This window comes from Phoca vitulina, unplaced genomic scaffold (genome assembly GCF_004348235.1).
Source record: "Phoca vitulina isolate PV1807 unplaced genomic scaffold, GSC_HSeal_1.0 scaffold2, whole genome shotgun sequence".
Lineage (NCBI taxonomy): Eukaryota > Metazoa > Chordata > Mammalia > Carnivora > Phocidae > Phoca > Phoca vitulina.
Window position 1 is genome coordinate 76,974,952 of NW_022589705.1, and position 26,664 is coordinate 77,001,615.

General features: G+C 54.7%; 3 protein-coding genes across 5 annotated transcripts; all 3 read right to left on the minus strand.

Moving 5' to 3' along the window:
• Positions 1-446: 446 nt before the first annotated feature.
• IQCC (IQ motif containing C) lies at positions 447-3,546 on the minus strand. 2 transcript variants are annotated; one of them, XM_032388972.1, is made up of 5 exons: positions 2,923-3,546; positions 2,544-2,687; positions 2,080-2,320; positions 1,706-1,824; positions 447-1,583 (listed from the first exon to the last, which is right to left on the minus strand). In XM_032388972.1, the coding sequence occupies exons 1-5, from the start codon at positions 3,529-3,531 to the stop codon at positions 747-749; spliced, it is 1,950 nt and encodes a 649-aa protein (XP_032244863.1). In that variant the 5' UTR covers positions 3,532-3,546; the 3' UTR covers positions 447-746. The 2 variants fall into 2 exon arrangements, with proteins under 2 accessions (XP_032244863.1, XP_032244864.1); XM_032388973.1 differs by having other exon boundaries at positions 3,107-3,226.
• CCDC28B (coiled-coil domain containing 28B) lies at positions 3,458-8,130 on the minus strand. Of its 2 annotated transcripts, none has more exons than XM_032389007.1 (6): positions 8,002-8,130; positions 6,642-6,832; positions 5,296-5,462; positions 4,983-5,173; positions 4,759-4,781; positions 3,458-3,641 (listed from the first exon to the last, which is right to left on the minus strand). In XM_032389007.1, the coding sequence occupies exons 2-6, from the start codon at positions 6,803-6,805 to the stop codon at positions 3,587-3,589; spliced, it is 600 nt and encodes a 199-aa protein (XP_032244898.1). In that variant the 5' UTR covers positions 6,806-6,832; positions 8,002-8,130; the 3' UTR covers positions 3,458-3,586. The 2 variants fall into 2 exon arrangements, with proteins under 2 accessions (XP_032244898.1, XP_032244907.1); XM_032389016.1 differs by lacking the exon at positions 8,002-8,130 and adding an exon at positions 7,074-7,146.
• A 3,061-nt stretch (positions 8,131-11,191) lies between these two features.
• On the minus strand, positions 11,192-25,995 carry TXLNA (taxilin alpha). Its single transcript, XM_032389071.1, has 11 exons — positions 25,884-25,995; positions 25,110-25,319; positions 23,927-24,265; positions 22,376-22,467; positions 19,598-19,768; positions 18,068-18,262; positions 17,317-17,436; positions 17,017-17,091; positions 16,208-16,300; positions 15,714-15,809; positions 11,192-14,550 (listed from the first exon to the last, which is right to left on the minus strand). Exons 2-11 carry the CDS (start codon positions 25,285-25,287, stop codon positions 14,224-14,226), a joined length of 1,686 nt encoding a protein of 561 aa, XP_032244962.1. The 5' UTR covers positions 25,288-25,319; positions 25,884-25,995; the 3' UTR covers positions 11,192-14,223.
• Positions 25,996-26,664: the final 669 nt, after the last annotated feature.

The following is a 26,664-nucleotide window of genomic DNA, read 5'->3' on the forward strand; positions in this document are numbered from 1 at the left end:
TAAGGCGGGCTGGGAGCAGGGCCAGTCAGAAGTGGAGTCCTGCCCCCTCACCCTCCACCAAGGAAGGTGGGAGAGACTGCAGGGCCTTCAGGGTCTCATCCAGCCGACCCTTGGTGGGGCCTCGTGAGAGTTGGGCGGGTCTGATCACTATACTGGAAGGAAGACCCTGGGCCTCAGTGAGAGAGGCAGTGGTGGGGAACACACCGAAGCACAGATGTTCTAATACTGGATAGAGGGAAGAATCCGCAGAGGCTCCCTGCCACTCTGCAGCCCAAGGGCTGAGCTCAAAAGACGATCAGCTTTGGGGACTGCTCCCAAGGATGGCCCATCTGCTCCTGGACTGTGGCTCCCAGCCAGCCCTGGGGAAGGTGCCCCATGCCAGCAGGAAAGCAACAGGAGGGCCCAGTGTCTATCCTGGACAGAGGCAGAAGATGAATGCAACCAGGTGCAGAATCCATGAAAAATTTTTATTCTCCATTAGGCTCCCCACTATACTTATCCCAGGAAACGCCCTATCCCAAAATTTGGATTAAACCACAGGCAGAGGATGAAAGTATGTCCTTCTCCCTCCCCTCCCCATACTGGTGCCAGCTCTTTGCTTCAGCTTCTCTTGGCCCCATTAGCCACCAACAGCCAAGGGCAGAAGGAAGAGCTGGTACCAGGGAGCAAGGATGAGGCCTGCCTCCCTCATCACCCTTTCATAGCACCCCGCTTTGGAGCCTGGTCTTCCCCTGGCTCCCCAGGGCCTAGCCTGGTGGTCCTGTTTTCCATGGCCTGTCCCTCCAGTGGTCCTCCCCCATGTGGGCTGACCCTGTCAAAGACAGTTTCTCAGGCGGCCTTGATCGCCATGGTACGGTCCTCTGGTTTTTCCCTTCCTCATGGCTAGGTTCATTGGAGGTTCTATCCCTGGAGCTTTTCTCACTAGGGAGCTGGCCCTTAGGTGGTTTAGTCTTCCAGAGACCCTGGCCACCATGCTCTGCCGAGGTCCCATCCCAGAGGCCACAGTCCTCTGAGAGGTCTAACTTCCGTGGACTAGCTCTTTGGCAATCAGGGTCTCTGTGTTCTGGCCTCCTGGGAGACTTGTCCTCAATATCTGGGTCTTCACAGAGTGTGGGCACCCGGGTCCTGGCCTTTTCAGAACGGTAGCCCCTAGGTTTGAGGCCTTTGGGGGTGTGGTCGTGCAGGACAGTCATTAGCTGCGGGCAGGTCTGTCCAAATGTCTGTTCCCCATGGTCTGGCTCTTCGGTGAGCCTGTTCTCTAAGGCCTGGTCATCTGATGGTGTGAGCAGCTGTGGCCTAGCCGTCCTGTAGCGTGGGTCCCTGTACTTGACCCCAGCCGTGGTTTGGTCTGTAGTGGCCAGTCTTTCTGGGGACTTGCGGGGTGGTGATTTGAGCCTCCAGCAGTCATCCACATGGTCTGGCTCCCTAGCAGTCCTGTCTTGGTAGGACTGGTTTTTCAGTGGTGGGCTTGTTTGTGACCCAGCCCTCTCATAGGTCTGTGCCCTGCGGTCTGGGCACACGCTGGGCTTGTCTCTAGGCTGGTTGGCCTCTGGGGATGTCAGTGTTTGTTTGAGAATTAGGTACTGTTGGGAAAGAGAACAGACACTGTACCAGGCAGGACTGCTTGAGCACAGAGCAGGAGGCTTTTCCCTAACCCCCGCCCTTGGCCCTAAATGTGCAGGCAGGGCTCCAAGGGAGTGCCTACCTCCTTACGGCTATTGATGGCCTGTTGTAGCCACAGCAGTTCCATGGCCAAGTGGTTGTGGTGGTACTGGAGCTCCTGGAGCTCAGTCTGGCTGCGGGGCAGTCCTAGACTCGCAGCTTCTGCGAAGGAGGGAAGAAAAAAGGGAGAAGGCTTTAGGGGTACACACTGGCTGCTGGCTACCCTTAAGCCCTGGCACCCTCCCCCTGCCCACCCCCGAGTTGCCCTTAACGAGGCACTGGGAAAAAAGAGAGGGATGCAGCTTATGGAGCACAAGCCTTTCTACTTTTCAGATGGGAAAGCTGAGGCCCAGAGCACGTCAGGGGCTTGCCCTGAATTGAGGCACAGAGGTACCTGGTTTTCCATCCTTGACGTACCTCTGGTCTCCCCTTGGCTGGGATTCCTGGCTTTCCTGCTGTGCTCATCCCGAAGCCAGGGGCTGTCACCTCCGCAGAGAAGACTTCCTGAGTTTGCGGAGCTCTCTCCTGACTTCTTCAGCATCACCTCCCCCAAGACAGCTTCCCTCTCAGGTTCTTTACATGAGAAGCTGCTCCGCAGTTCCTGCTCTGGATTTGGTGCCCTCCCTTGGGGTTTCCGGGTCCGATGGGATTTTGCCTTCTGAGAAATCAGAAGTATGAGAATCTCACAGCTAAACTCTCCAAATATCTGGGTGCCAAGATTTAGCATACAAGGTGGTAAGGATTAAGGATTGGCATGTGAGGAGTGCAGTCTCTTCCACTGAGAAAAGCTTGTCAACGGGAAGGGTGGATTCTACCATTTCCTTGAATCCCCTCTCCAGGTCCCTCCTAACCCTCCCTCCTTCCCCTGGGGTGTATACTACCGCTGGGGGAAACTGGGGCCTGGGAATCCAGCCCTCTGTCCACTGAAGCGCGCCCAGGTCACCCTCGAGTTCTCGTACAATAGCTTCATACTCATCTCGCAGACTCTGGAAGTGGCGTCGGACCAAGAAGCCCCGGACGCAGGCCTGGCGTGGAGAATAAGGGGGAAAGAAAATGCTTATCACTGCACAAGTGGGGGCATTTGGGGGGTTTTCCTGGAGAGGTCGCCCCAGGGACTAAGAGGGGCTCTGGCCGCGGGAAAGGACAGGTGACGCTGTACGTCAGGACGGTCTCCGGGGGTTCAAGGGAGGATGCCGGACTGGATCCCTCTCTTGAATTCAAGGCCCTTCCCACCACTTCCTGGATCCCGCAGGAGCGTACGGTGGGAGTGGAAGGCCGGTGAGGGTCCGCGGGTCCCCAGCATTCTTCAGGGCGGTGGGGGTGGGACGGTAATTCCAGAGGCGGGCACGAGGGTAGGTGACTGAACGTGGTAGCCTCATCTCGTTCGAAGGTCCCAACCCGAGATGCCGTGGTGGGAATCGTGCGCCCCCGGCCCGCTCCGCACCTGCAGCACCGACACCGTCCGACCCAACCGCTCCCGCTCCATCCGGGCGCCAACAGACCCGCGGCTGGCCGGGCGCCTGCCAGTTGCGTCACTAGTCTGCGCCGCGCGCAAGGCCCCGCCCTGCCGTCTCCAAGGCAACCCCACTCCTCCGGCGGCCGCGGCCAGCCTCGGGCGGCCGGTTCCCAATACCCGCTTCCAGACCCGCCCCCCGCCTCCGCCCGACCGAGCGGGACCGCCCAAAGCACAGTGTGTCGCGGAGGGGTGTCTCTGCGGAGGCCGGGTGCTGGGGGCCTTCCCGAGTGAAGGCGCAAGGAGGGAAGGAAGCAGGCGGAGCCGGTGTCTTTCTTTTTTTCTGGTTTAATTCCATCCAGTGCCCCCCTCCCCCATAGCACCTGGGGAGCCGCGGAATACCCGATCGAGTCCATAAAAGGTCACAGTTTGAAGGGCATGAGAGGGGCAGTCTGGGCCCGAGTCCGACATCTACACGGCTGACTGCTCCTCAGGCTCGGCGTTCTCGGCCAGGTGCAACTTCTGTCTGTGCCAGTCAAGGATTGCGATGCTTTGGACCCCAGTCTTTCCAGCCCTGTCTGTCCATCCTGCACAGGCTTAGTTTCCCCAACTGCACAAAGAGGCGGGGTCGGAGGACTCGGGTGATCCGTGGTCCGAGTTGCAGTCCACACCCGCCCTTCTTGCTAGGTAGCTTACTCCCTTCTCTTTTGGTCTAGATCTTGCAGGTACGCGCACCCGCACTATTTCTGGCTGAGACTAGATGGGGAGATAATCTAAATCAGTGAAAATAATTATTCAATGTTGAAAGAGTAGGAAGACATCAGACAAGCTTTGCCATGGATTGGTGTCAGCTAAAGTACTTGCAAAGATTTTCTTTCTTTTAAAGATTTTATTTGGGGGTCACCTGGGTGGCTCAGTCGGTGAAGTGTGCGACTCTTGATTTTGGCTCAGGTCATGATCTCGGGGTTGTGAGATCGAGCCCTGCAGGGGGATTCTCTCCCTCTCCCTCTGCCCACCCCCTCTCGCTCTCTTAAAAGAAAAAAAAAAAAGGATTTTATTTTTTTCATTAGTGTAACTTAAGAGGTTTTATTTTATTTTTATTTTCTTAAAGATTTTATTTATTTATTTGACAGACAGAGACACAGTGAGAGAGGGAACACAAGCAGGGGGAGTGGGAGAAGGAGAAGCAGGCTTCCCGCAGAGCAGGGAGCCCGATGCGGGGCTCGATCCCAGGACCCTGGGACCATGGCCTGAGCGGAAGGCAGATGCTTAATGACTGAGCCACCCAGGCACCCAAAAAGGTTTTATTTTTAAGTAATCTCTATACCCAACATGGGAATCGAATTCACAACCCTAGAGATCAAGAGTCCCAAGCTCTACCAACTGAGCCAGCCAGGGGCCTCACTTGCAAGGATCTTCATTAAGTAGATAAATCACATTCCCTGTAACTATCTTTCTCCTGATATTTGGGACAATTCTGCCTGGGGGGCAGTTTGTGACTAATTCTGCTTCAGTAGGACAGAAAGGGGAGACGTTGGTTATAGTGTAAATACTCCTAGAGGGTGGTGGGGAGAAGGAAACTGATTTTGTCTGTGGGAGGTGTGGACATACATACACACAGCAGGGTCCCCTGGAAAGGATACATAGAATTACTAAGATCTTCCAGCTGTCAACAGAGAGAAAAGGAGGTTTCTGTCAGGAGAGGCACCAGGCCAAACCCCAGATGCCCTGCAGGCGATCTTCTGGTAGGGGTTGGGGCTCCATGCACCCCCAGCTTTTCACCCAGGGGCCAGGAATAGCTTTAGGATCATGTACCTCCCCCACCCCCCAGTGTCCCCAGGAACAGAAGCACCCAGCCCTGACCCACATTGCTAAGCAGCTGGTCCAGGTTTCGGTCAGCCATCGTCTTCTTCTGCTCCTCAGGCAGCCCCTCAGTGACCCCGTCCTCTTCCTCCTCGTCCTCCTCCTCCCCACACACGTCCAGGCTGAAGTGCAGCCGGGCCAGCTTCTCCTGCATCTCCCGCACGTGCTCCAACTGCTCAAAGGAGCATTCCTTCCCTGGACAGGACCTGTCTGAGCCCTGGGAGCACCGTGGGACCCTGGCCCCAGCCACGGCCCAGAGACCAGGCCCTCCAGCCCCACCCTCATACCCCCTCAGGCAGCCCCTGGTGGGAACTCACCAAAGGCCTGCAGCCGGCCCGAGTGAAAATCATTGAGCAGGTTCAGCAGTCCCCCCTCCATCTCATAGACGTCTGTCACCTCGGTCAGAAAGGAGTGCTGCAGGGGAGTGCCTGCCGAGCCGCCCCCGCTTCCGGCCAGCACCGGACGGCATTTCTCCTTGCCTACCCTGGGTGGGGTGGGCATGGCCATGGTCACAGGGTGGGGGCGGCCAGGTACCCGAAGGTTTTTTCTGCCCTCTGCCTATGCACTAATTCATCTTCCTCTCTACTCCTGAACAGAAATGGATGTTTGCTCTTGCAGCCCTGCCCGGGGCACCGGGACTGGGAAGGGAAGGGAGTGGGTGAGGAGGGGTAGGGAGAAGAGGTCAAAGGAAGGCTTTTTCTTCAGATGACACTCCCAGCCAGAACCGGGCCTGGAGGGGGGGGCTTTTGGGTTCCTGTCTGGGCCCTGCACTCATTCCTCCCATGGCCCTGGGGGAATCGCTTGTCCTCACTGGGGACAGTTACTCCTTATTGTCACGACAGCCATCTTACCTCTCCCAAAAATGTCTTTCTGCTCCTCTTCTATTTCAAAACTGTTTTGAATTTTCCATTGTCCCCAGGATAACACTGAAGGACCCTTCTCAGCCTGCCCCCCCTTCTTTCCTGTTGCATTTCCTACTGTTCTGTCTCCAGCCCTGAGCTTCAGCGACACCCCACTGTGGTGGTCCCCAGACAGATCTCTCAGGCAGGTAGTGTGCAAAGCCACAGGGGACACAGTCACGGGAGAAAGCACACCTTGTGTTTCGTGGGAAACAAACATGGAGACATTGTACGGTAGGATACAAATCCCCACTTATTAAGAAAAAGTAAGCAAAAATTCATATTGTACATCTGAGTCTCCCCGTACCATCTCCTGCTCCATGACACTTGAGGGCCACCAACCACCTGTGGTTGCTGTGGAACCACCCAGGTTCCGGGAACCTCCTAGGCAATATTTTTCTTCCATACTTATGTCAGGCAAGTCCCTCAGCTTAGACATTCTCTCTCTCTCTCTCTCTCTCTCTCTCTCTCTCTCTCTCCAGTGTGCCCTACAGCCTCTCCTTCTGGCAGCATCGCGCACTCCCTGCTCTGAGGTGCATCAGCACGGCGTGAGATCCCAGTCACCCCTCTAGCCTTTCCCCTACACCTGAGGGCACAGACTGGGGCTGAGGCATCTCTGAGCTCTCTCAGCCCCAGGGAAGGCATCAACAGTTGCTAAGGCTAAGGCTTAGGCTAAGGCTGTCTTTACCTTCCTTCGCACAGGGCTCAGCCCAGAGTGGGGGTGGGGTCCCTCCCTCCTTGCCCTGCTTTCCTTCTGTACCCACCTCTTGAACTTGGCCCGCTGCTTGGGGGACGGCAGATGAGGGAGTCCCAGGGCCAAGGAGCCGCTGTGGCTGGTGGGCACAGGGACCCTTCGTAGTGTTCCCGGGGCCTGGGCTGGCTGGGTCAGGCAGGGCTTGGGACTCCTTTTCTTCTTCTTGTCCTCCATTGGATGCCGGCTGGGCCTCAGGTCCCACTGAGATAGTGAGAGGCAAAGGCATCACTTGACCCAGCCACCCCTGAGAGCTGCACAGGAAGGGCCCCGGGACCTTCCCACTGCCCCCTCATGACTGCCAGGGCCTCGGTCCCCTCCTCTGTCCAGGACGGGCAGGCCCAGATGCCGGCGCCCTCCCGCTGGGGTCTTGGATGTGTGTTTGAAGGACCTTCCAGGGCCTACCCCAGGCCCCCCCCTGCCCTCCAGCCCCTGGCCTGAAAACCTGGCCGCTGCCTGGAAGGGCTGGACCAGACACTGTTGTCCCGCTGCTGCTGGGCTTTCCGGTCAGGAAGCTGGCAGAGGAAAAGGAGGGGGAGGCAGCGAGGCTGTGAGCCGGCAGGAGGCCAGCGGAGGGTTAGGGCTGTCTTAACCAGGTCCTCTTGTATTTATTTAATCAGCTGTCCGGGCAGATGCTGACAAACTTTGTCGGCAAGGGAGGTGACCAAGGTGTGGGTGGGGGCGCCTGGGAAGACCTCAGTGTCAGGCAGTCACCCCCAGAGGATGGGTGACGGCGCTCACTGTGGGATCCCCCACCCACTGGGACACTGGCATCCCTCCTCTTCCGCCCACCCCCAACCCGAAACATCAGGCAACTCCCAGATGTTCTCTGGGACGGGCTCCCTGCCGCTGCGGCCAGAGTGGGGTGGGTGGTCGGGCAGCTGGCCGTCTCGGCCTCCAACAATGGCTGGCCTATGGCTGGCACTGCTCAGCCTCCGGTCCAGCTCCACCCCCTAAGCCTCGGGTCAGCTGAGGTCCTCCCGGAGGAGGTCCCGGGGGCTCTTTCCAGGGGCTCTCCCAAGCTGCTCGCTCCAGGATGCCGATTCTGGGATGGTGGCGCCACTGGGGGCATCAGCATTGAAATTGGCACCTGGCTGGCCGGCCCCAGGGGGTGTGGTGGAGGGGAGACCGGAGCACGTCCTCCGTCTGGCGTTGCAGCAGCTTGGCCCAATTAAGGACTTGATAGAAGAATTGGAGCAGGAGCCCCTGCTCCCCGGGAATGGCTGGGGGCCACCTGGGATCTATTTCCCATGCTCAGTCTTTAAAGCCATGTGCCAAAAGGATCGCTCGGCTGGGGAGCCAGGATCCAAAATGGAGCGTCAGACCCGAGACGTTCCGCACGCCCCCCCACACCCTGGAAGGGGGCAACTGACCTGGAGGTGTGGCGTCGGGAGTGAGGCTTCGGGGCCGTTCCCTCCGCGATCGGCGCTCTCCTCCTAGGGAGCCGAGCGGGTGGAAGTAGAGCTGGCAGGAGGTAATTTGCATTTAAAGAGAAAGTGACCTTCTTTAGCGGTTGGGATGCGTAAGATGGGAGGAGACTACAACAGTTACTAGGCTGTCGCTCTCACTTGACTTTACCTCCCCAGCTGAGCTAAGGTGACTAGCGTTGGTTGTGTGCTGGCCATCTAAAAAACTCACTTTCCCATCAGTTCGGGGAGAAGCTATAGTCCCTTACAAAATGGTGGTGGCTTTGTCAGAAGGGGGTGGGGCGATAGGGATGGGGGGGCAGAAAATGTACATAAGCATGTAATATATAAGCATACAAGATACATATACATAAGCCTGTAAGAAGCAGCAGCAGGAAGAAACTGCAAGAGAAGACAACCACCTATTGAGTCTGGGTCCCCTGTTAAGCACTTTATGTACATTTAATCCTCATAACAATCCCGCAGGAGGATACTGTCATCATCCCATTTGCCGAAAGTAAACTATAGTCTTTTGAGGGTAATACCACTCACCCCACGATACCCAGACACTTCTCGCTGGTAAGCAGTGGGGGCTATATTCAGCGCCTGATGAAGTGATGAGACCAAGCCTCCTCCCTCCCCACCCCCAGGTCTAAGAGACACGTGTGGGGAGCATCAGGTCAGAGGGAAATCGGTGCGATAACCTGGCACTTGACCCCAACCCCCAGGAGGCTGACCCAGCGCTGCCCATGCTGCCTGGGAGGCCAGATCAATGGGGCAGCTATTTAAAGACCTGGCAGAGGCTCCCAGCTCAGGTCCCCAGAGAACCATCTGATGCAACAGGAGACAGGCTTATCCTTGGCCCGGTTGCCCTGCGGTCCCAAATTAACTGCCCCAGGGCAACGTGAACAGCACCCCGGTCCCCCTTCCCCTCCCATGGGCAGGAGCAGCTTCCTGGCCCCTGGGCCTCCGGGTAAGTAAGGGAGGGATGGGTTCTGTTTCCACAGGCACCCATGCAGGGACCTTTCCCAGGTGCTTCCAACATCTAGACTGTTTCAGAAGGGGAGACATTAATTCAGGACTTTTTCAATAACCAGAGGCTGGAGGGAGGGTTCTGCAAAGGTGGAGAGGACAACGGGTAAGCTGCTCTCCTCCAGCTGCTAGAGGGGCACCAGGGCTCCTCCAGGAAAGTGGGGGCAGGTGCAGGAGCACCCCCTAGGGTGAAGCTATCCTCAGAGATGCATGGCTTGGGAGCTTCAAGAGTTGGGGCGGCCTCCCTGGACTCCTTCCAAAGATCTTTGGCTGTGGCCAGCCCAGAAAAGTATCAACCTGTTTGGACTCTGATCAGAAGGGGCAGAGGCTCCGAGGGGACAGTCACAGCCAGTGTGAACACATCTGCTTGTGGAGGCCTGGAGGGAAGGGCCCTTTACTTGTCTCTGCCGTTTGTTGGGCATTCACATACCATCCTTTGTGCCAGGCCAACCCAGGCTCCAGAGAGAATAGGGTGCTGGTACAGGAGCCCCAACTTTTGCACCTAGGCTTGGCAGGGTGAGCAGGAATGTGTAAAAAACCAGCCCATTCTTCAGAACTGCAGGCAGAATGTGGTCTTCTCAAGGAAGGTTCAAAATCAAAGGAATTCACAGGTAGGCCAATGCCAAAGGATGCTGCCCGTGGCAGACAGCCCTGAACAGCAGTGCTCATAGTGACCAGCCATCTGATTTTGGGCCTCAATTGGCCTATGCCTACTTCTCTGGTCTCCTTACCTTATGCCTTCCTCATGGATCTTCCCAATGTCCTATTTAAACACCTTCAGTGGTTCCTGTCCTCTGGATCTAGCCCAGATTCCTTAACCTGTCACACAGACTCCTGGTGACCTCCTCCCATGACCCTCCTGTGCACCTGCATTTCGAGATGAACTACTTCACTACTAAATCAAGTTGTCAAACTTCTACCTGTCCTTTGGGTCATAAGGCCCTTCCAGGTGTCCACCCCTAGCTCTTTGCTGAAGCGGACAGGGGCTTCCTTTATGGTTCCACAGCACCACCATCGTTTCTTCATCTAAAAGTATCTTTCGGGGGGCGCCTGAGGGGGCTCAGATGGTTAAGCGTCTGCCTATGTATGGCTCAGGTCGTGATCTCCCAGTCCTGGGATCGAGTCCCATGTTGGCCTCCCAGCTCAGCGGGGAGTCTGCTTCTCCCTCTCCCTCTCTCCCCCTGCTTGTGGTCTCTCAAATAAATAAATAAAATCTTAAAAAAAAAAAAAAAAAAAGTATCTTTCGGGACGCCTGGGTGGCTCATTCGGTTAAGCATCTGCCTTTGGCTCAGGTCATGGTACCAGGGTCCTGGGATCGAGTCCTGCATTGGGCTCCCTGCTCAGGAGAGAGTCTGCTTCTCCCTCTGCCTGCCGCTCCCCCTGCTTGTGTGCACTCTCTGACAAATAAATAAAATCTTAGAAAAATAAAATAAAAAATAAAAGTACCTTTCTCCAGGGTGCCTGCTGACTCAATCAGTAGAGCATGTGAGTGCATGATCTAGGTGTGAGTTCCAGCCCCACACTGGGTGTAGAGATTATTTTATTTTTTTAAGATTTTTGAAAGGGGCACCTGGGTGGCTCAGTCGTTAAGCGTCTGCCTTCGGCTCAGGTCATGATCCCAGGGTCCTGGGATCGAGCCCCGCATCAGGCTCCCTGCTCCGCGGGAAGCCTGCTTCTCCCTCTCCCACTCCCCCTGCTTGTGTTCCCTCTCTCGCTGTCTCTGTCAAATAAATAAATAAAATCTTAAAAAAAAAATATTTCTGAGAGAAAGAGAGAAAGCGTAACCAACTGAGCCACCCAGGCGCCCCATAGAGAGTACTTAAAAAAAAAAAAAAAAAGTATCTTTTCTTCATCACTAGCCTGACCCTTCATGGGGCAGGGGCAACTTGTCATTGAATGAAAGAAAGCTGATGCTTCTATGTATCTGAGCATCATGCCAACTTTGCCACGGGCTCTGCTCAGGCAGCTCAAATGAATTTGCCTGTGATGACTTGGCAGGCAGGGCACACTCCGGAAGATGCACGATATGGCCCAGCCAAGGGCTCTGCAGCAGATCCAGACAAGTCAGTGACGGCCAGGTGGATCCAGAAGCACCAACTGACCACAAAGTCAGGAGAGAAACAAGTAAGGCAACAGACTCTTTATTTAACGTGGTTTAAAATACATCAAAATCAAGTCCCTGGCTGTTGTGAATACCAAAAGGAGACAAAAAAAAAAAGGCTGTCAGCACAGCTTTAAAACAAATCTGGGTGGCCAGGTCGGGCCATATGGGAAGCAGTTACAGGGACAGAAGGCAGCACCCCTCCCCCAGGCAGGTGCCCGGCTGTCCCTGGGGCGGCCACCTCTGTGCTGTTCAGGTGGGAGGCCCGGGCATCAGCTGGAGAATCAGCTCAGTAGGCTTGGCCCCCCCCCCCACCCCGCCACCAGGGCAGTTCCACTGGCCTCTCGGTCGGCCCTCAGCAGGGCCACTGTGATGGGAGCGGAGATAACCATCTTTACAGACAGAACATCCTCTCACAGAAAGTGCCTGAGCTCAGCCCATGGTCCAAAAACCTCATGGAAAACAAAAGAAAACGAGTGCTGCCGATACATCCCGGGAACCTGGCGCACGCGAGGCTCTCAGGCCAGCAAGGTCTGGAGCACACGTTACGTCAGCAGGGCCAAGGGCTCGGGGCAGAGAGCCTCACCGGCAGTGGTCCCCTGAAACGCTAGCAAACCTAAGAATCCAACACAGCTCTTGGTCCTAAAACTGAGGTCATGTGCTCGGGCCCTGCCCTGGGGAGGACGGCACCGGCCTTCATCCGGACAGGCCACCTTCCCCGCATCCGGCCCGGGCTCGGGGCCGGAAAGCAGAACAAGCAGAGCCGCTGTAGTGCTCAGCGTGGTCTGGCCGACGGGGAGGAGAGGGAGAGGGACAGCGGGGGCCTCATCTGCAGCCTGGCCCGGACACCTAGGCACGGCTGGGGCCGCCCTGCTCGCCGCAGCCCCACAGCAGCTAGACTGGCTCTCTGGGGGTGGCTGCGCCGCACAGCCGTGGTCCCCCACAGCCGTCCTCCTCCACCCCGTGGGCTCCACAAGGTGGCTGAAGCAAGGCGATCGTGTGGGCTACCGCACGCCTCCTGCTCTTGAAACCGGCCAGGCAGCAGCCTGCCTCCTCCCTGTGCTTCCAGAGCCCAGCACACCCTGTACGCGGTTGGCAGTTTGTGTGTCCCAGCCTGACACAGGGCCGGGGGGGGGAGGAGAGGGGGAAAGAAGGCCTTACTGGGGAAGGACACGGCAGATCCAGGGACCACTCCAGATATAGCCATTTCAGAGGGCAAGATCTTAGGAAACACTTGTCCACAGGAGAGGAGCTCAGCCAGGGAGGGCAAGTAGGTGTCCACACTTGTCCCGGCCGCCAGGGGGTCCCGAGAGCTGGCTGCAGCAGGGGTCAGCGGGAAACACTCCGCCGCCCAGCAGGGGCTCCTGCCGCGGGGGCAGAGGAAAAACGGTGTGCCGGTCCCGTGCCATCTCTGGTCTATGTCGTTAACGTGTTTCACGTGCACTTAGCACTCTTCATGAACCTGTTTATGTGAGGGACTGAAGTGAAAGGCATGGAGAGCGGGCTGGCTGTTGAAGATGAAGGGACCTGCAGGATAATGAACTAGCTTCAAGGAAATCCAGCAAGAAACAAAAGCTCCACCATCCTGTGCCTCTTGGTCCACGGCTCCCTCAGCTACACTGAAGCCGAGGCCCGGCTAGACGCGGGGTGTAGGACCTCACGCCCACCAGAGCCCAGCTCCCCACCCGTGCCTCATCCTGTTGTTCCAGGAAATTGCTCTGTACAGACTGATGAATATGCAACCGGCAAAATTTTCAGTCCAGAGCAGCAAGTACTGGGGGGTGTGGGGGCACCAGACCCGAGGATCTGCAGCCGTCCTGCGGGTTTCTGAGGCTCATCAACTGTCAAGTCTCATTCTGTCCCTCAGCTGCCAGACAAGAGCTGGGGGCTTCCACACAGGAACTGAGACATCAAGGACATACTTCAGCTTATTCTTTAGGCAATGGGACCAGGGCAAATCTCAAGGATTGCACATTAACGGTGGGGTTAGAAGCAGAAACAGACTCCTAAAAGCCAAGGGGACAGCTGGGCACGGGGCCCAGCAACTGCCACATGGAGACAGTGGTGATGGGCATCAGCAGTGGCCTCCCAGGACCGAAACACATAGGCAAGCTTGTGGCAAAACCATCAGATGCCCTTCTCTTCCTCTTAACCGCAATCTGATTTCACCGAACAGGAAAGCTCAGCACCAACGTGGCAAAGATACCAGGTGGGGTGTTGAGGGTGGGGGGCACTGGAGGCCAGCTGCGCCAGTGCCCCTCCTCCTTCCTCAGATCAATACACACACTGTCATGTGCAAAACAAAAACAAAAAACAGAAACCTTCAGAAAGCATCCTTTGGGTGATCTCTTGTCAATCATTTGTGCAGGCTAGAGAGGCACCTGTGAATGATAAGGCTACTGAGAAGCATCGCTGGCCTGGTCCTGGCACCACCTGAGGGCTCCCTAACCGTGTACCAGCCCACAGCAACTTTCTCCAGGTCCCCTGTCCAAAGCAGGACAGCAGTTGGATCCCCAGCTCTGCGGGCCCCGCCCGGGGACCCCTTTCTCCAGGTTAAGAGAAGCAAAGGAGCTTCCAGGGGAGCTAGGTGAGCCAGAGCTGCCCAAGCCCTGTTAACGAGGGAAACGCAGTCAAGGCCTGAGTGTATCACTTGTCACAAGCCCTGAAGGGCAGGAAAGGGGGGATCTGAGCCTCAAGTCAGGCAGGGGAATGCGCAAGTCACTTGTCCTGCCAGCTCACTGTGACAGCAGCTACAGATGGCAGCTCCTTTCAGACTCTTCAGCTCCCAGAAGAGCCAGTGACTTCACCCGTACACACGCCCACCTCCAGTGCAAGCCCATGTTCCACTTAGAGACAGAAAGGTAGGAGGCCTTGCACATATGCCGTATGTATGTAAAACTGACCCACAAAATCCAAAACTGCCAAGTGTCAGATGCCAGCCAGGTCGGAGCACCCTGGGCCTCAGCACTGGACTGCTTAGCGGTGGGAGCCTTGCCTGGGCCAGGCCTGGCTGGGCTGCTTGCTCCCTTCCCAGCACGCCCCCCATGCCAGGTTCCCTAGGCGGTGGTGGAGGTGGACTCCTGGGGCCCCGCTTGGCCAGGCGTTTCTGTGCTCGCTGCTCCAGGGCAGCAAGGAGCTTCTGTGACCCTCGGGGAGCTCGGTGATTGGGCTCCAGGACCCTCACAACCCTGATCCCTGGAGGCGGCTGCAGCCTCCGGTCTTCTCTCAGGGCCGCCGTCAGGGAGGGAGCCCTGGCCACCAGCACTCAGGTCCTGTACCCTTTTGTTCAGGTCATTGCGCTCTGTCTGCAGCGCCCGGCACAGCTTCTCCAGCCGCTGGATTTTCACCTGTAGGCCCTCCAGCTCTTTGTCCCGGAGTGTTTTCTAGGGAGGGAAATGGGGCCTCAGTGCCACACCATCAACCCCCCACGCCACAGAGTCACGTGGTAGAAAACATTCACACTTGAATGATACTGAGAGCAGACCAGAGCCAAAAGCTGGTCCCTTCCTAGTGAAACAGCCCTGGAGTGTGCCAAGACGTGGCTGCTGGTAGGGGGCAGTGTGGCGCCGAGAAGGAGCGTGGCTTGAAGACAACTTATTTCTCCATTTATCCGCCAGATGACACAAAGTTAAGACCTGGCTTTTAAAGCCTATTTCCTTATCTGTTAAAATGGCCTACTGGGGTGCCTGGATGGCTCCAACGGTTCAGCATCCGACTCTGGATTTCGGCTCAGGTCATGATCTCAGAGTCACAAGATAGAGTCCCACGTCAGGTTCTGTGCTCAGCAAGGAGCCTGCCTGAGATCCTCTCCTCTCCCCAACCCTGTACCCCTCCCCTCTGCTCACACATGCACCTGCACACATGCTTTCTCTCAAATAAATACATCTTTTTTTTTAAGGTTTTATTTATTTGAGAGTGCATGCACATGTGCACAAGGGCGGGGAGGGGCTGAGGGGCAGACAGACAAGCCGACTCCCCAATGAATGGGGAGCTCAACTTGGGGCGATCCCAGGACCCTGAGATCACGACTTAAGCCGAAGTCAGATGTCAGATGCTTTACCAACTGAGCCACCCAGGTGCCCCTAGATAAATAAATCTTAAAAAAAAAAAGGCTAACATCAACCTCACAGATCTTGAGAAGATTCAATGAACTGCCATTACCTAAAACATTCAGGAGGATCTAGTATATAGTAGCTACTCTAGCAATTAGTTCCTTTCTTCTGCATCTCAAACCATGAAATCAAATTAGCTGAGCTACTCTGCATATAAACCGTGTGCACCATTGGTACTCCCTGGTTTTTCGGTTCCTGTATTTCTTTCATCTGTTCTCTGCTTCTACTGCAGACCTACCACTGGGCTCACCATCTCCCATGGGGCAACAGTGGGCAGTGCCTTTGGACAGATGGACACGTAAGTCCCAGCGCCATCTCACGCCAGCTGCATGACTTACTGGTAGGATGCAGAGGAAAGGGCCCAACACTCAAAAACTGCCTCCCCGCTGCCCCCCGCCCGCCCCCGCCCCAGCTGCAGAGCACACGCAACCCACCTCCTCAGCCATCTCCAGCAGGGCCTTGTTGCTGCTTTCCCACCGGGACCGGTACATGGTGGTTTCTTTCTCCAGCTTCTTGATCTTCTTAGTCATCTGGATTATGGGATAGAAAGAAGGAAATGGTCAGGGGGCCAGACCATCTGTGCATCTGTGTCTCCAGGGAGGGGGGGGGGAACAGTCCCAACAGGGCAAGGTATTACGGGCGCAGTCAGTGCCTTTGGTGCCACCTTGGGACATCTCAAGGTCAATGCCACCACCACCACCAAGGACTGACAAGGCTGCCCCTTGTCCAGGACAACCTGGAGGACGCACTTATCAGTGATGCTTCCTTGAGAGGGGGGGAAAGGCTCGGATCCCTCCTTACAGCCCACCCTTGGTATCAATCACACTGTTACTGTAAACAGCTCCCCAGGAGGCACCCCAGGGGCTGGGGCTTCTGGAAGACAGGCCCAGTGTGCCGCTGCAGCCACACCCAGCCTGGACACTGTTACCTTCTCCATCTCCTGTTTGAATGTGGTGAACACCTCACTGCTTTTGGAAAGAGTGTTCTGGAATTCCTCAAACTTCTCTGTGTATAGGGCCAGCTGGGTGAGAAAGAAGCCGAGATAAGATCAGGCTTCTCTGGAGGACACTTCTGGTTAACACAGTCAGACCCAACCTTGGACCTCGGACCCAACAATTCTATTGAGATACCATTTTTCTTTTCTTTTTTTAAACGATTTTATTTATTTGACAGAGCAAGAGAGCATAGGCAGGGGGAGCGGTAGAGGGAGAGGGAGAAGCACGCTCCCCACTGAGCAGGGAGTCAGACTTGGGCTCGATTCCAGCACCCTGGGATCACAACCTGAGCTGAAGGCAGATGCTTAACCGACTGAGCCACTCAGGCACTTGAGATACCATTTTTCTTTAAAACAAAACAAAAACTATGTATTTGGAAGGACGGAATCCAAAATGTTAAGCCTAGAAAGCAGGATTTGGGGTGACTTATATTTTGCTTCTATGTATGTTTTCAAACTTTTCTTCTAAAATTAAGTACAATTAATGTAATTAAAAACAACCGTTCCATCCCTGCCTCCTCAAAAGCAGCACAACACTTCCAACTAGGAACGAAGTCCTTCAAGCTCACCTAGCCACCTGGTCACCACCATAGGTGCTGGGCGGGTCCAGAGAGAACAAAGGCTCAGCAAGGTCACACAGCAGTCAAGGTGGTCCTAGAACGAGGGTCTCATTTCCCTCCCCCAGGATGGGGCCCAGTGAGGGGACCTCAAGAGGCACAGGATCAGGACCCACTCTGTCTCACCTGCTGCTTCAGGTGGGTCTCCTGCTGCTTCATCAGCTCGCACATCCTCTGGGACTCCACTGCCTCTTTGAGGAGCTATTTCCAAGACAGGACCCCAGATCCTATCAGAAGCCCCTAGGGGCTGTTTGGTCTTTTTTAGCCATATGCCCCAGGACCCACTGAAGCTTCCTGCTCTCTGCTGAGGAAGCAACGTCCTGGTCTGGCCAGGCGGCAACCTCTCCCTGACACCTGACTTATGAGCTGAGCCAGAACCCAACCTGCCTCCTCCCAGACTCCCCACCCTCAGGGCCCGAGCCTCACAAAATCCTTCTCCCGCTGGTGCCTCTCCTCTGCCTCCTTCAGCATCTCTTGGGCCTGCTGGAGCTTGGCATCCACCAGCTGCTGCTGCAGGTCCTTGTGTTTGAAGACTTTGTCGATATGCTGCAGGAAAGCATGGTGGGAGGGCTACCTGTCAGCAGCTCCCTTTCTCAGGGAGGCCTGGTGGCTACAGAGACGTCCCATCTGCAGAGACCAGGGTCCCCTGCCCAGCCTCCCATCTCACTCTGACACGCTGGACTCCTCATGTTCCACAGCACTTGGGCCCCTTGTCCCTGGAAGGTCTACTTCCGAATCTCACCTTGTTTCTCTCCAGTCAGTCCTGGGTGGGCACAGGGATGAAACTCGCTCCCAAGAAGCCAAGTAATAAATACACTCAAACCTCCGGCCCCAGATCACTCGGCTGGGCTAACAACCCTCACTTTTGTAGTCCGACTCCCTTGTAAATGGGAAGAAAGGACAAAAACGACACCTCCACCAACACAACAGCTTAGCTCCCTTGGCAAAGATCTGCCCCATCTATAGACCAAGACTAGATGTGCAAATTTCAAGGCAGTCCTAACTGCCGGAGGGGCCCTGGGGGCCGGGAGTGGGTGAGACAGCAAGAGGCGGTGGACTCAGTGTGGCTTCAAAGATCAAAGCAGCTGAGAAAAGGCACGTGGGGACGTCACCTACATTCTTAATAGGAAAGGAAAGATGGCCTGGAGGTGGGTGTTGGCTGCGCAGGATTCCTTACCTCCTCCCGGAGCTCGTACTGCTCGATCAGCTTCTTGAGCCTCTCTGCCAGCTCCATGTTCTCCTGGCGCAGCTTGGAGTTACGCTCATTGTGCTGTTCCATCTGCAGCTGAATGTCGTTCAGCGTCACCTGGAAGTGTGAGGTCACCTCCTTGCGCTTCTCCTCTTCCTCCCGGGCCCGCTGCACGCCTTCTTCCTGGGCAGAGAAGTCAGCCCCAGCTCCATCAGCCGCAGCTCCCCAGCCAGCCATGGTCTGTACTGACAACCCTCTCTGCTCTCAGAGTAAGAAGCGGCCAGGTTGCAAGATGTCCTGCGATGGGGCTCCCAATGGACCCCTCTATCAGGTGACAGCAAGGGAGAGATTCTTGCCCTAGAACGATGCAGGCATTCTAGAGGAACCTGGATCTCCCGAAGCCCATTCTTCCAGACCTCAGGTTAAGTGGTCTTGTTTCTGCACTTTCATTTCTCACCTCTCACCCCCACTGCCCACCCCTGACCCCTAGTTCGGTAGTACCCAGGGTTGGCAAGATTGTGCAGAATTAGGCATGCAGACACTGTTGGTGGGAAGGCAATCTGGCAAAAGCTATTAAAATTTACAATGTGCACATTCTTTGACCCAGACATTGCACTTCTGAGGTTTATCCTATGGATAAATTGTATACAACGAGCCGGGGAGATATATATAACTAGAACTTCCACTGTAGCTCTATGTATATAGTAGTGTAAACTTAGAAACAACGCAGCAATTCCTTACCTGGGGCACTGATAGAATACCATATATGCACACAATAATGCTGTCAAACAGAATGAGACAGCCCTCAATAAACTGAGAGGGAAAGGCAGCTACGCATTCTGGGAAGTGAGAAGACGGAACGGGATGTGAAACGATACACGATGACGGCTCGGTCTATACAGAACCCTATGTGGGAGCGCGTACAGATGCAGCTAGTCTGCGGGCTGTACTTAAACTTGGGCGTAAGTACGTGTACTTCCCAGTGGTTTCTGATGGACACTGGGGTTGAGGAGGGTGGGCAACTGTCACTTTTAAGCTGCTATACTTTTGTCACCTTTGAATCTCTCATACCAAGTTTATATTAAAGTTGAAATGCTGTCAAACTAAAAATGAGCAAAACACATTGCAAAATACCATATATTTGCTGATCCAAATTTGTAAGAAATAGATAAAAGATCCAGAGGTCACAGAGGTGACTGGGCTTTAACCAGACTGACCCCGCCCCCGGAGAAGCAGAACGAAGAGAAAAGCCCCAGCATTCCAGACCGACCAAGGCTGGGAGAGGAGCTGCCTGCCAGCAAACTGAACAATACGGAAGCCCTGCCTCCCGGGCTCCCTCAGCACCTCAGCCCTCACGTTACCGGACACGAGTATGGGTCAAGGGGTTCTAAGAAGCTGCCGCTAAGGTAGGGGCGTTACCGGGGACACTGATGTCTCTGCTGAAAGCCCGTGCTACTTTTTAAGGGCAAAGCCCACCGAAGAGTGGAAGGCAAGGGAAGCAGTCGCGGGCCGGCCCACCTTGAGCGAGCGGTTGTGGCGCTGGAGCTCACGGCACAGGCTCTCCAGCTTGCTGCGGGCCAGCACGGCCTTGCTGTGCTCCCCGCGCAGGTGGTCCTTCTCCTGCACCAGCTGGCTCTGCTTCTTCTGCAGCAGCTTCATCTGCTTCTGGGAGTTCCGGTGCTCCTCCAGCTGAGGACAGGCAAGGCAAGGAAGTGCCGTGTGGGGCCCTTCCCCAGGGACCCCGGCCCTCTCCCGACGCCGGTTGTTAAGGGCTCCAGCTGGACACCGTGCGGGTGACTCATACCTCTCTGAAAACCCCGAGGGCCCCGTGGCAGGGATACAGAAACGGGCCCTCGGGACAAGCAGGGCTGCAGACCCCAGCTTCTCCCTGCTCTGACCAGAGACAAAGTTCTCAAGACTCTCACCTCTTGGGACACTCATGCCCTCAGATGAGACCCCCACCACACCTTCTTGTACTCAACAGACCCCCGTCACTCCCTCTCGCTGCTCCGAGACTCTGCACCATTTCTCTCCTCAGTGTGATTGCTGTTACCATTTTGGCCTTTTCATTATGGACAGATCTTAACCTCCTCCTCAGACCCCGTCCTCCCCCCCAGATCAGCTACCCTCCTGTGAGCCCATTCAACGTGGATACAGTGTGACTCAATTATGTAATGACAACTCTTCCAATGGCCATGTTAAAAAGGTAAGTAGATGAAATTAACACTAGTAAAATATTTACTTAATCTAATATCTATTATTATAATACTCAACCTGAAACCAATGTAAAAAATTTGCGTATTTTATTCTTCCCCTTTCCTTAGGTGTTTGAAATCCAATGTGTATCTTACGCTCAGAGCACATCCAAATCCAGACTAGCCACATTTCAATTGGCTAATGGTTACTGTCCTGGACAGTGAGATCCAGGTTTTGTCATTACCCAGAAGCACACACATCTCCATTATCTCATCCCAGGGCAGGACCACTATCACCTATCATTCTAGTTCCTTCCCTCCAATATCTGTGGTCCCAGAAAGTCTACCACAGTGGACCTCCAACCTAATGACCTAATCATCCTTCCACTTTCCTTGAACTCTCCTTTAAATAATCATTGACCGGGCGCCTGGGTGGCTCAGTTGGTTAAGCGACTGCCTTCGGCTCAGGTCATGATCCTGGAGTCCCGGGATCGAGTCCCGCGTCGGGCTCCCTGCTTCACAGGAAGCCTGCTTCTCCCTCTCCCACTCCCCCCTCTTGTGCTCTCTCTCTCTCATTCTCTCTCTCAAATAAATAAATAAAATCTTTAAAATAAATAAATAAATAAATAATCATTGACCTTCTTACCTGTCTTAGATTTCTTATACCCTCAACTCTCTTGCCCCTTTTTCCTAGCAAAACTCCAACCCTGATATACCAGCCTTCTGATTCCTCTACACCACACTGAGGCAGCCTTGCCTGAAGAATCTCACTTTAAGTTCGTGGCCACCCCTTTGGGGCAGACCCTTGTCTGCCACGCAGCCCAACTATATTCCTTATGTTATTCACACTCCTCTTCCACAGAAGTATTTCATCGTCCTCCTTTTCAATTCTCCTCCGCCCCAGCAACAACTATCTTTCTCATTTTGCTGAGAATGGAAGCAACCAGAGGCACAGGGGCAGAAGCTCCACCTCTGCCCACCCACCTCCAGCTGCCTTCTCCTTTAGTCACCAGGACCCAGCCATGCTTCCTACCACAGCCTGCCCTCCCGCTCTGGCCCCTACCTCCTCGTCTACTTGAGAACATCACTCTAGCGACTCAGTTACTCCTCTCTTCATCAATCTTTCCCCGGCTGGCTCATTCTAAAGGGGTGGTATCTTTTTCATATCCTGTCCTTTATTTAATCATTATAATAACCCCACCAGGCAGGTGTGATTTTCACAATTTTACAAATGAGAAAAATTCCCTATAGGAGAATTCCAGCTAATAAATGTGAATGGAGTGAAAGAAGTTAAAAATAAGTAGTCAGGAAATGACCCTGGATGAACCCATTCATTCAAATTCTGATGGCAACCTGACAAGGGAGAAACCTGGGTGGCCCCACCTGAACCCAGTGGACAATCTTCCATCACTAAAAGCGGGAGGAGCACACTGTTTCTCTACAGAGAACCACTTATGAAGAGCTCTTATCAAAAGTGTTGAACTTGGATTGGATCAAGCTTCTAGAGCTAATTTCCACTTTATCTACAGGAACTAAGGAACAAATTAATTGCCACCACAAAGCGAGAAAGTGAGGCACCCTACAGGACAACTGATCTGTAATATGTCAATGTCATGAGAAAAAGGTCGGCAGTAAGATGAAGACTGTTTTGGAGTAAAGGGAAAAACAGTTGTAAGGACCCAATGCATTAAATGGACCTCCCTAGACCCTGATTTGATCAAACAGACATTTTAAACAACCGGGGAAAGATTCGGATTAGAGAATATCACGTGACCAGCGCTAATTGTGTGAGGACGGCGCTGTGCATTCCACATTTTGGGGAGATGCACACTGAAGCACACAGGTGTGAGATGACGTGGTATCTGGGACTGGGGCCAGAAGCCAGGGTTCTACCACTGGAATGTGAAGGGTCTCCTCTTACAGTCGGCCTGGAAGAGGCCAGCTGGGACTTGACTCCCCACATAACAGATGCGGAAAAGGTTGAGAGAGAGGCTGAACAGGAATTAAGCCATCCACCTGCCACTGCACCCTCAACCCCATGCCAGGTGGCCTGCTGACTTTCCGAGGCAGGGCGGGTGCAAGGAGAAGGGGGAGAACTGACCAGTTCGGCATACTTCTTGCACAGAGCTGCGAGCTTCTCCTCCGGGGTGCTCAGCGTGTTCAGTGTCTGCATCAGCAACGTGATCTCCTTCCCTACAAAGCACAGGGAGCGAAAGCATGGACCCCTTTCTCTGGGGCTCTCCCCAGGCCCCCGCTTACACTCTTAGGCCTCGAGGCAGCCCTCCACCATTATACTTTATATTGTTTGTTGAACAGGCTGCTGTCCTGTCAGACCGTGTGCTTCATGAGGGTGGCCGCCAAGTCACTTCTGCCTATTCCTGTGACCCCAGTGCTGCCCGGTACTGTCCCTAGTGCCCATCTCAGAGGACGTGCTCAACAACTGCTTGACAAATGACTGAGGCTATGTGGAGACTCCGTGGTGAACACTGCGAGTGGGAGAAAAAAACTTGCCTGCTCTACCAGCAGGAGAAAAAAAGACATGCCACTGGCCAAGTGCTACTTGTTGACGCAAGGAAGGCCCTTCTGAAAGAGGATGGATGCAAAAAAGGAATAGGTCTCCTTGGGAACGACTAAACTCTTGTCAACAGAGGCAGCCACACAGTGAACTTTATTTGTTCCCTCCCAAACACTGAACTTTAAATCAAATACATCTTCCAATATTTGATCCCAAGATTAAGAAACAACAAAAACAAACAAAAAACCCTCTTTCAATTAAGATGACAGGCAGAGATGCGGAAGTAAGGACTAAGACACGGATATATCACTTAACTTTGATTCTTTAACACTCACACTACCTCCCCCCCATAACTTCCTCTCACTGTCTGTGCCTGAGTCAAGGGCTCTTCCTTCTGTCTCCCGGGAGGGCTGCTGTACAGAGCACAGCACCCAGCTCCTTAAGTGTCAACCCCAAGAGGCCCAAAAGATCAGTGTGGAGGCTGCAAGCATTGGCATACAGGCCACATCCAACCCACACGTGGGTTTTGTTTGGCTCCTAGCATATTAGTTGCCAATTGTTAAAAATCCAGAGAGATTTCATGTAACTCTGCATAAAAGGGGCAAAAAAAAAAAAAGGCTGGCCACACTTAGCCTGTAGTGTTACATGCTATCAGCATGCTGGGACCAGAGGGCAATCACCCCTTTGGATGAAGTAGACAACATCTTGTCCTCATAGGATCCCCTGTCTAACTTGGCTTATTTGAGTTTTCAACCCTGGTCTAGTCCAAATCTTACTGCAGACAGGCGAAAACTAAGGACCAGAAAGGAAAAGGTCTTGCCCAAGTTCACAGAGCAGGTTAGAAACAGTGCTGGCTGACACAAGAGCCCGCCCAGGCCTCCTGCTCTCCATTTTCTCAAAGATGGAGCAGGGTAGATTTTGGTTCCTATCTACTCCCAAGGCCAGAAGCCCCTGTGCAGTGAACAACCTACATGCCTCTGTTCTACGGCCCACAACCCTGGCTTGGATCAAACTAATGTGACTTGCTGCTCTGGAAAGTAGTTTCCTCTGAATCCTGGCAGAGCAGGTTAGCCCAAGGAATGTCAGGTCCAAACTCCCCCGCCTCACCAGCCTCGCCAGCAGCTGCCCTCTGCTCACCCAGACCCTTGGCTTTCTTCTTCTCCTGCGGCCTTCGGTGATCTCGGTCTCCGACCTCGTCACTTGCCCGGATCTCATCTGTGCCCGGCTCCCCCTTGGAGGTCTCCTTCTCACCATTGACTACCGGGGTCTCTGGCTCAGGCTCCCCATTCCGCGAAGCATAGGTCCGGGACTTGTCTGCATCTTCGGGTTCAGCAGGCTCACCCTGTGCCCCATCCTCACCTGGGCCCCCCTGATTGTTGTCCACACAGTATGTACTCAGGATGTCTTCCAACTGGCGGCTCAGCTCCTCAGAGACATCACGGAGGGCCCCAGACTGAGCAGTTTTGGCTTGTGCTCCTACAGCAGGGCAGGATGAGGGACAGAATGAGAAACAAGATGGTTATTCCACTGGCTGGGATTTTTCAGGCCCAAACTTACTGGTTTGGGTTAAACGTTGCCTACCTTCTTTAAGCCTCAGTTTATTCACCTATAAAATGCTATAATTATTTCCCACTACTGCCCACCATGTCTGTTTTGAGTGTGAAAGAAATCAAGGAAATAAAGCATCCAGCACATAGGGATGGCATGTACCTGGAGCTCAACATCTGGTCCATCCCCCTTCTCCTCCCTGCAAAAATCATTTCTGGCTATTAAAGTTCCAGGGGCACCTGGGTGGCTCAGTTGGTTAAGCGGCTGCCTTTGGCTCAGGTCATGATCCCAGGGTCCTGGGATCGAGTCCTGCTCAGCGGGGAGCCTGCTTCTCCCTCTCCCTCTGCCTGCCTCTCTGCCAACTTGTGCTATCTCTCTGTCAAACAAATAAAATCTTAATAAAAAAAAAAGTTCCAGAAAGGCCTCCAATGGGAAGAGCAGTTACCCACTGGTGAATATATATATATATATTTATAGTATTTATAACCTGGGCTGGCTGAGTGTCTCATTTGATTGCCACCTGATTTAACCCTGTCAAAGCCTTCTCTCAAGACTTCTGTTCCCGTGCTTAGAGTGGGAGGCTCTATCAACGTCCCCCCCCCCCCCCGGGAAACGGGGATCTGGGGGTGGCACAGACTCAGCGCGGTCGCCCTCTCATTCTACATTTCCTCCTTCCTGGGTACCCAGCGGCACAGGCCTCCAACTCCAGAAGCTACCCTGGCGCACCACAAACTCCTCCCCCTGCCCGCTGGAAAGCAGAGCTGGCACACACCCTCAGTCTTCCCCGGAGCCTGGCTGGAGGAACCTTCGGCTTCTGTCGCAGGAGCCGGCTGGCTGGGCCGCCCCTGGGTTCCCTCTGGTCCTGCTTCCGCTTGCCCCGGGTTGGTTTTTGGGTTGGAAGTGTTGCCCGACTGCTTAGCAGCCCCATTCTTTTTGTCTTGGTTCTTCATTGTGGTTTGCAATGCTAGGCTGGGAACAGATCCTATAGAAACAAGCACACTCGCTATTTTCCGGACTTCAAAATTCTTCACAGCTCGGAGGCGAAATCCCAATACCGGGTGCACAAAGCTTCTTAGAACACACTGGCCGGCTTTCACCGGAGGGAGCCAACGGTTCCGTCTCAGGCCGGTCAGGGAAGCACGGCGCGCCCAGGCAGGTTTTCGGGGCGCCGCTCCAGAAGTAGGGCAGGCGAGGCCTCCTTTTTCTCGAAGCCGCTTCCCGGCACTACACGGCCTCCTCACCACAGGCGGAGCGCGGGATAGGCTCAGGGCCGGAGACTGACGTGGCGGGACGCTCGATTCCCATCCCTCCCCCGGCGCCCAGGACCCACGTGGGCCCCCCCCCCCCGCCGCGCGCGCAGCCACCCACGCCCCGCGCGCCCTCCAGCCGCGCGCCCCGCCCGCCCGCGCATGCGCACAGGCCCCAGCCCGGTCCCCCCCGGCCCGCGCCCTTGCGCGGAATCTGCATGATTCCCCCCACTGGCCGAGAGCGTTCAGGCCCACAGACCTTCTGGTCGCCTAGCCCGCCCAGCCTCCGCGACACGCACCTCACTGCCGACCTCCCGACAGCTTCGCCCGCTCTGGCCTCGCACCGGAAACCCTGGGTAACCGCTGCCGGCCGAGCCGCCTGCTCCTGCCGCAGCCAATCAATAGCCGGAGCTCTCGCGGGGCTTGCTGGGAAAGATGAAGCGAAGGCGGCCTCTGAGGCGGGTGAGTTGGGAAAGCGGGGAAGGGAAAGGACTACACCTCCCGCCATGCACCGGGGCTGACCCCTCCCCCCGCCCCGCAACTTCCAAGGTGCAATAGAAAGGACTTTAGTTCTGGGAGCCGGATGCCCAGGAGGTCTGAAAGGAGCTAGTCATTCTGCACAAATACTCGAGTCCATCTCGTTCCTATCGTGAAGTTATAATTCAGGCCCAAAGCCCTGCGACTGGCTGTTCTTTCCTGCACACCCCCACCGGTCCTTACCGTCTGCTGTGAACATCTATGACTAGGAACTCTGAGGACAAGGGATAGAATATTGGGCTGGTAATTAGACCTATATTCCAGTCCTAACCTCATCGCTAATCTGTGTGACCGGGCATTCTTTTCTCTCCCAGGGCCTCATTTTCCGTATTCAAATGAAAACTTTCCATAACAATAGTAATTCTTTGAGCGTTTAGAGTGTGCATTTTTCCATCTACTAGCTTAATCCTCGTAACTACTTATTAAGATTAGTACTATTAGTTATTTCTATTTGCATTTGAGGACAGTAAGTCAAAAGTTACTTGTTCCATCGCTGTTGAGTGGTGTGAGCAGGGATTCAAAACCAGTCTGGGACAGTACCCA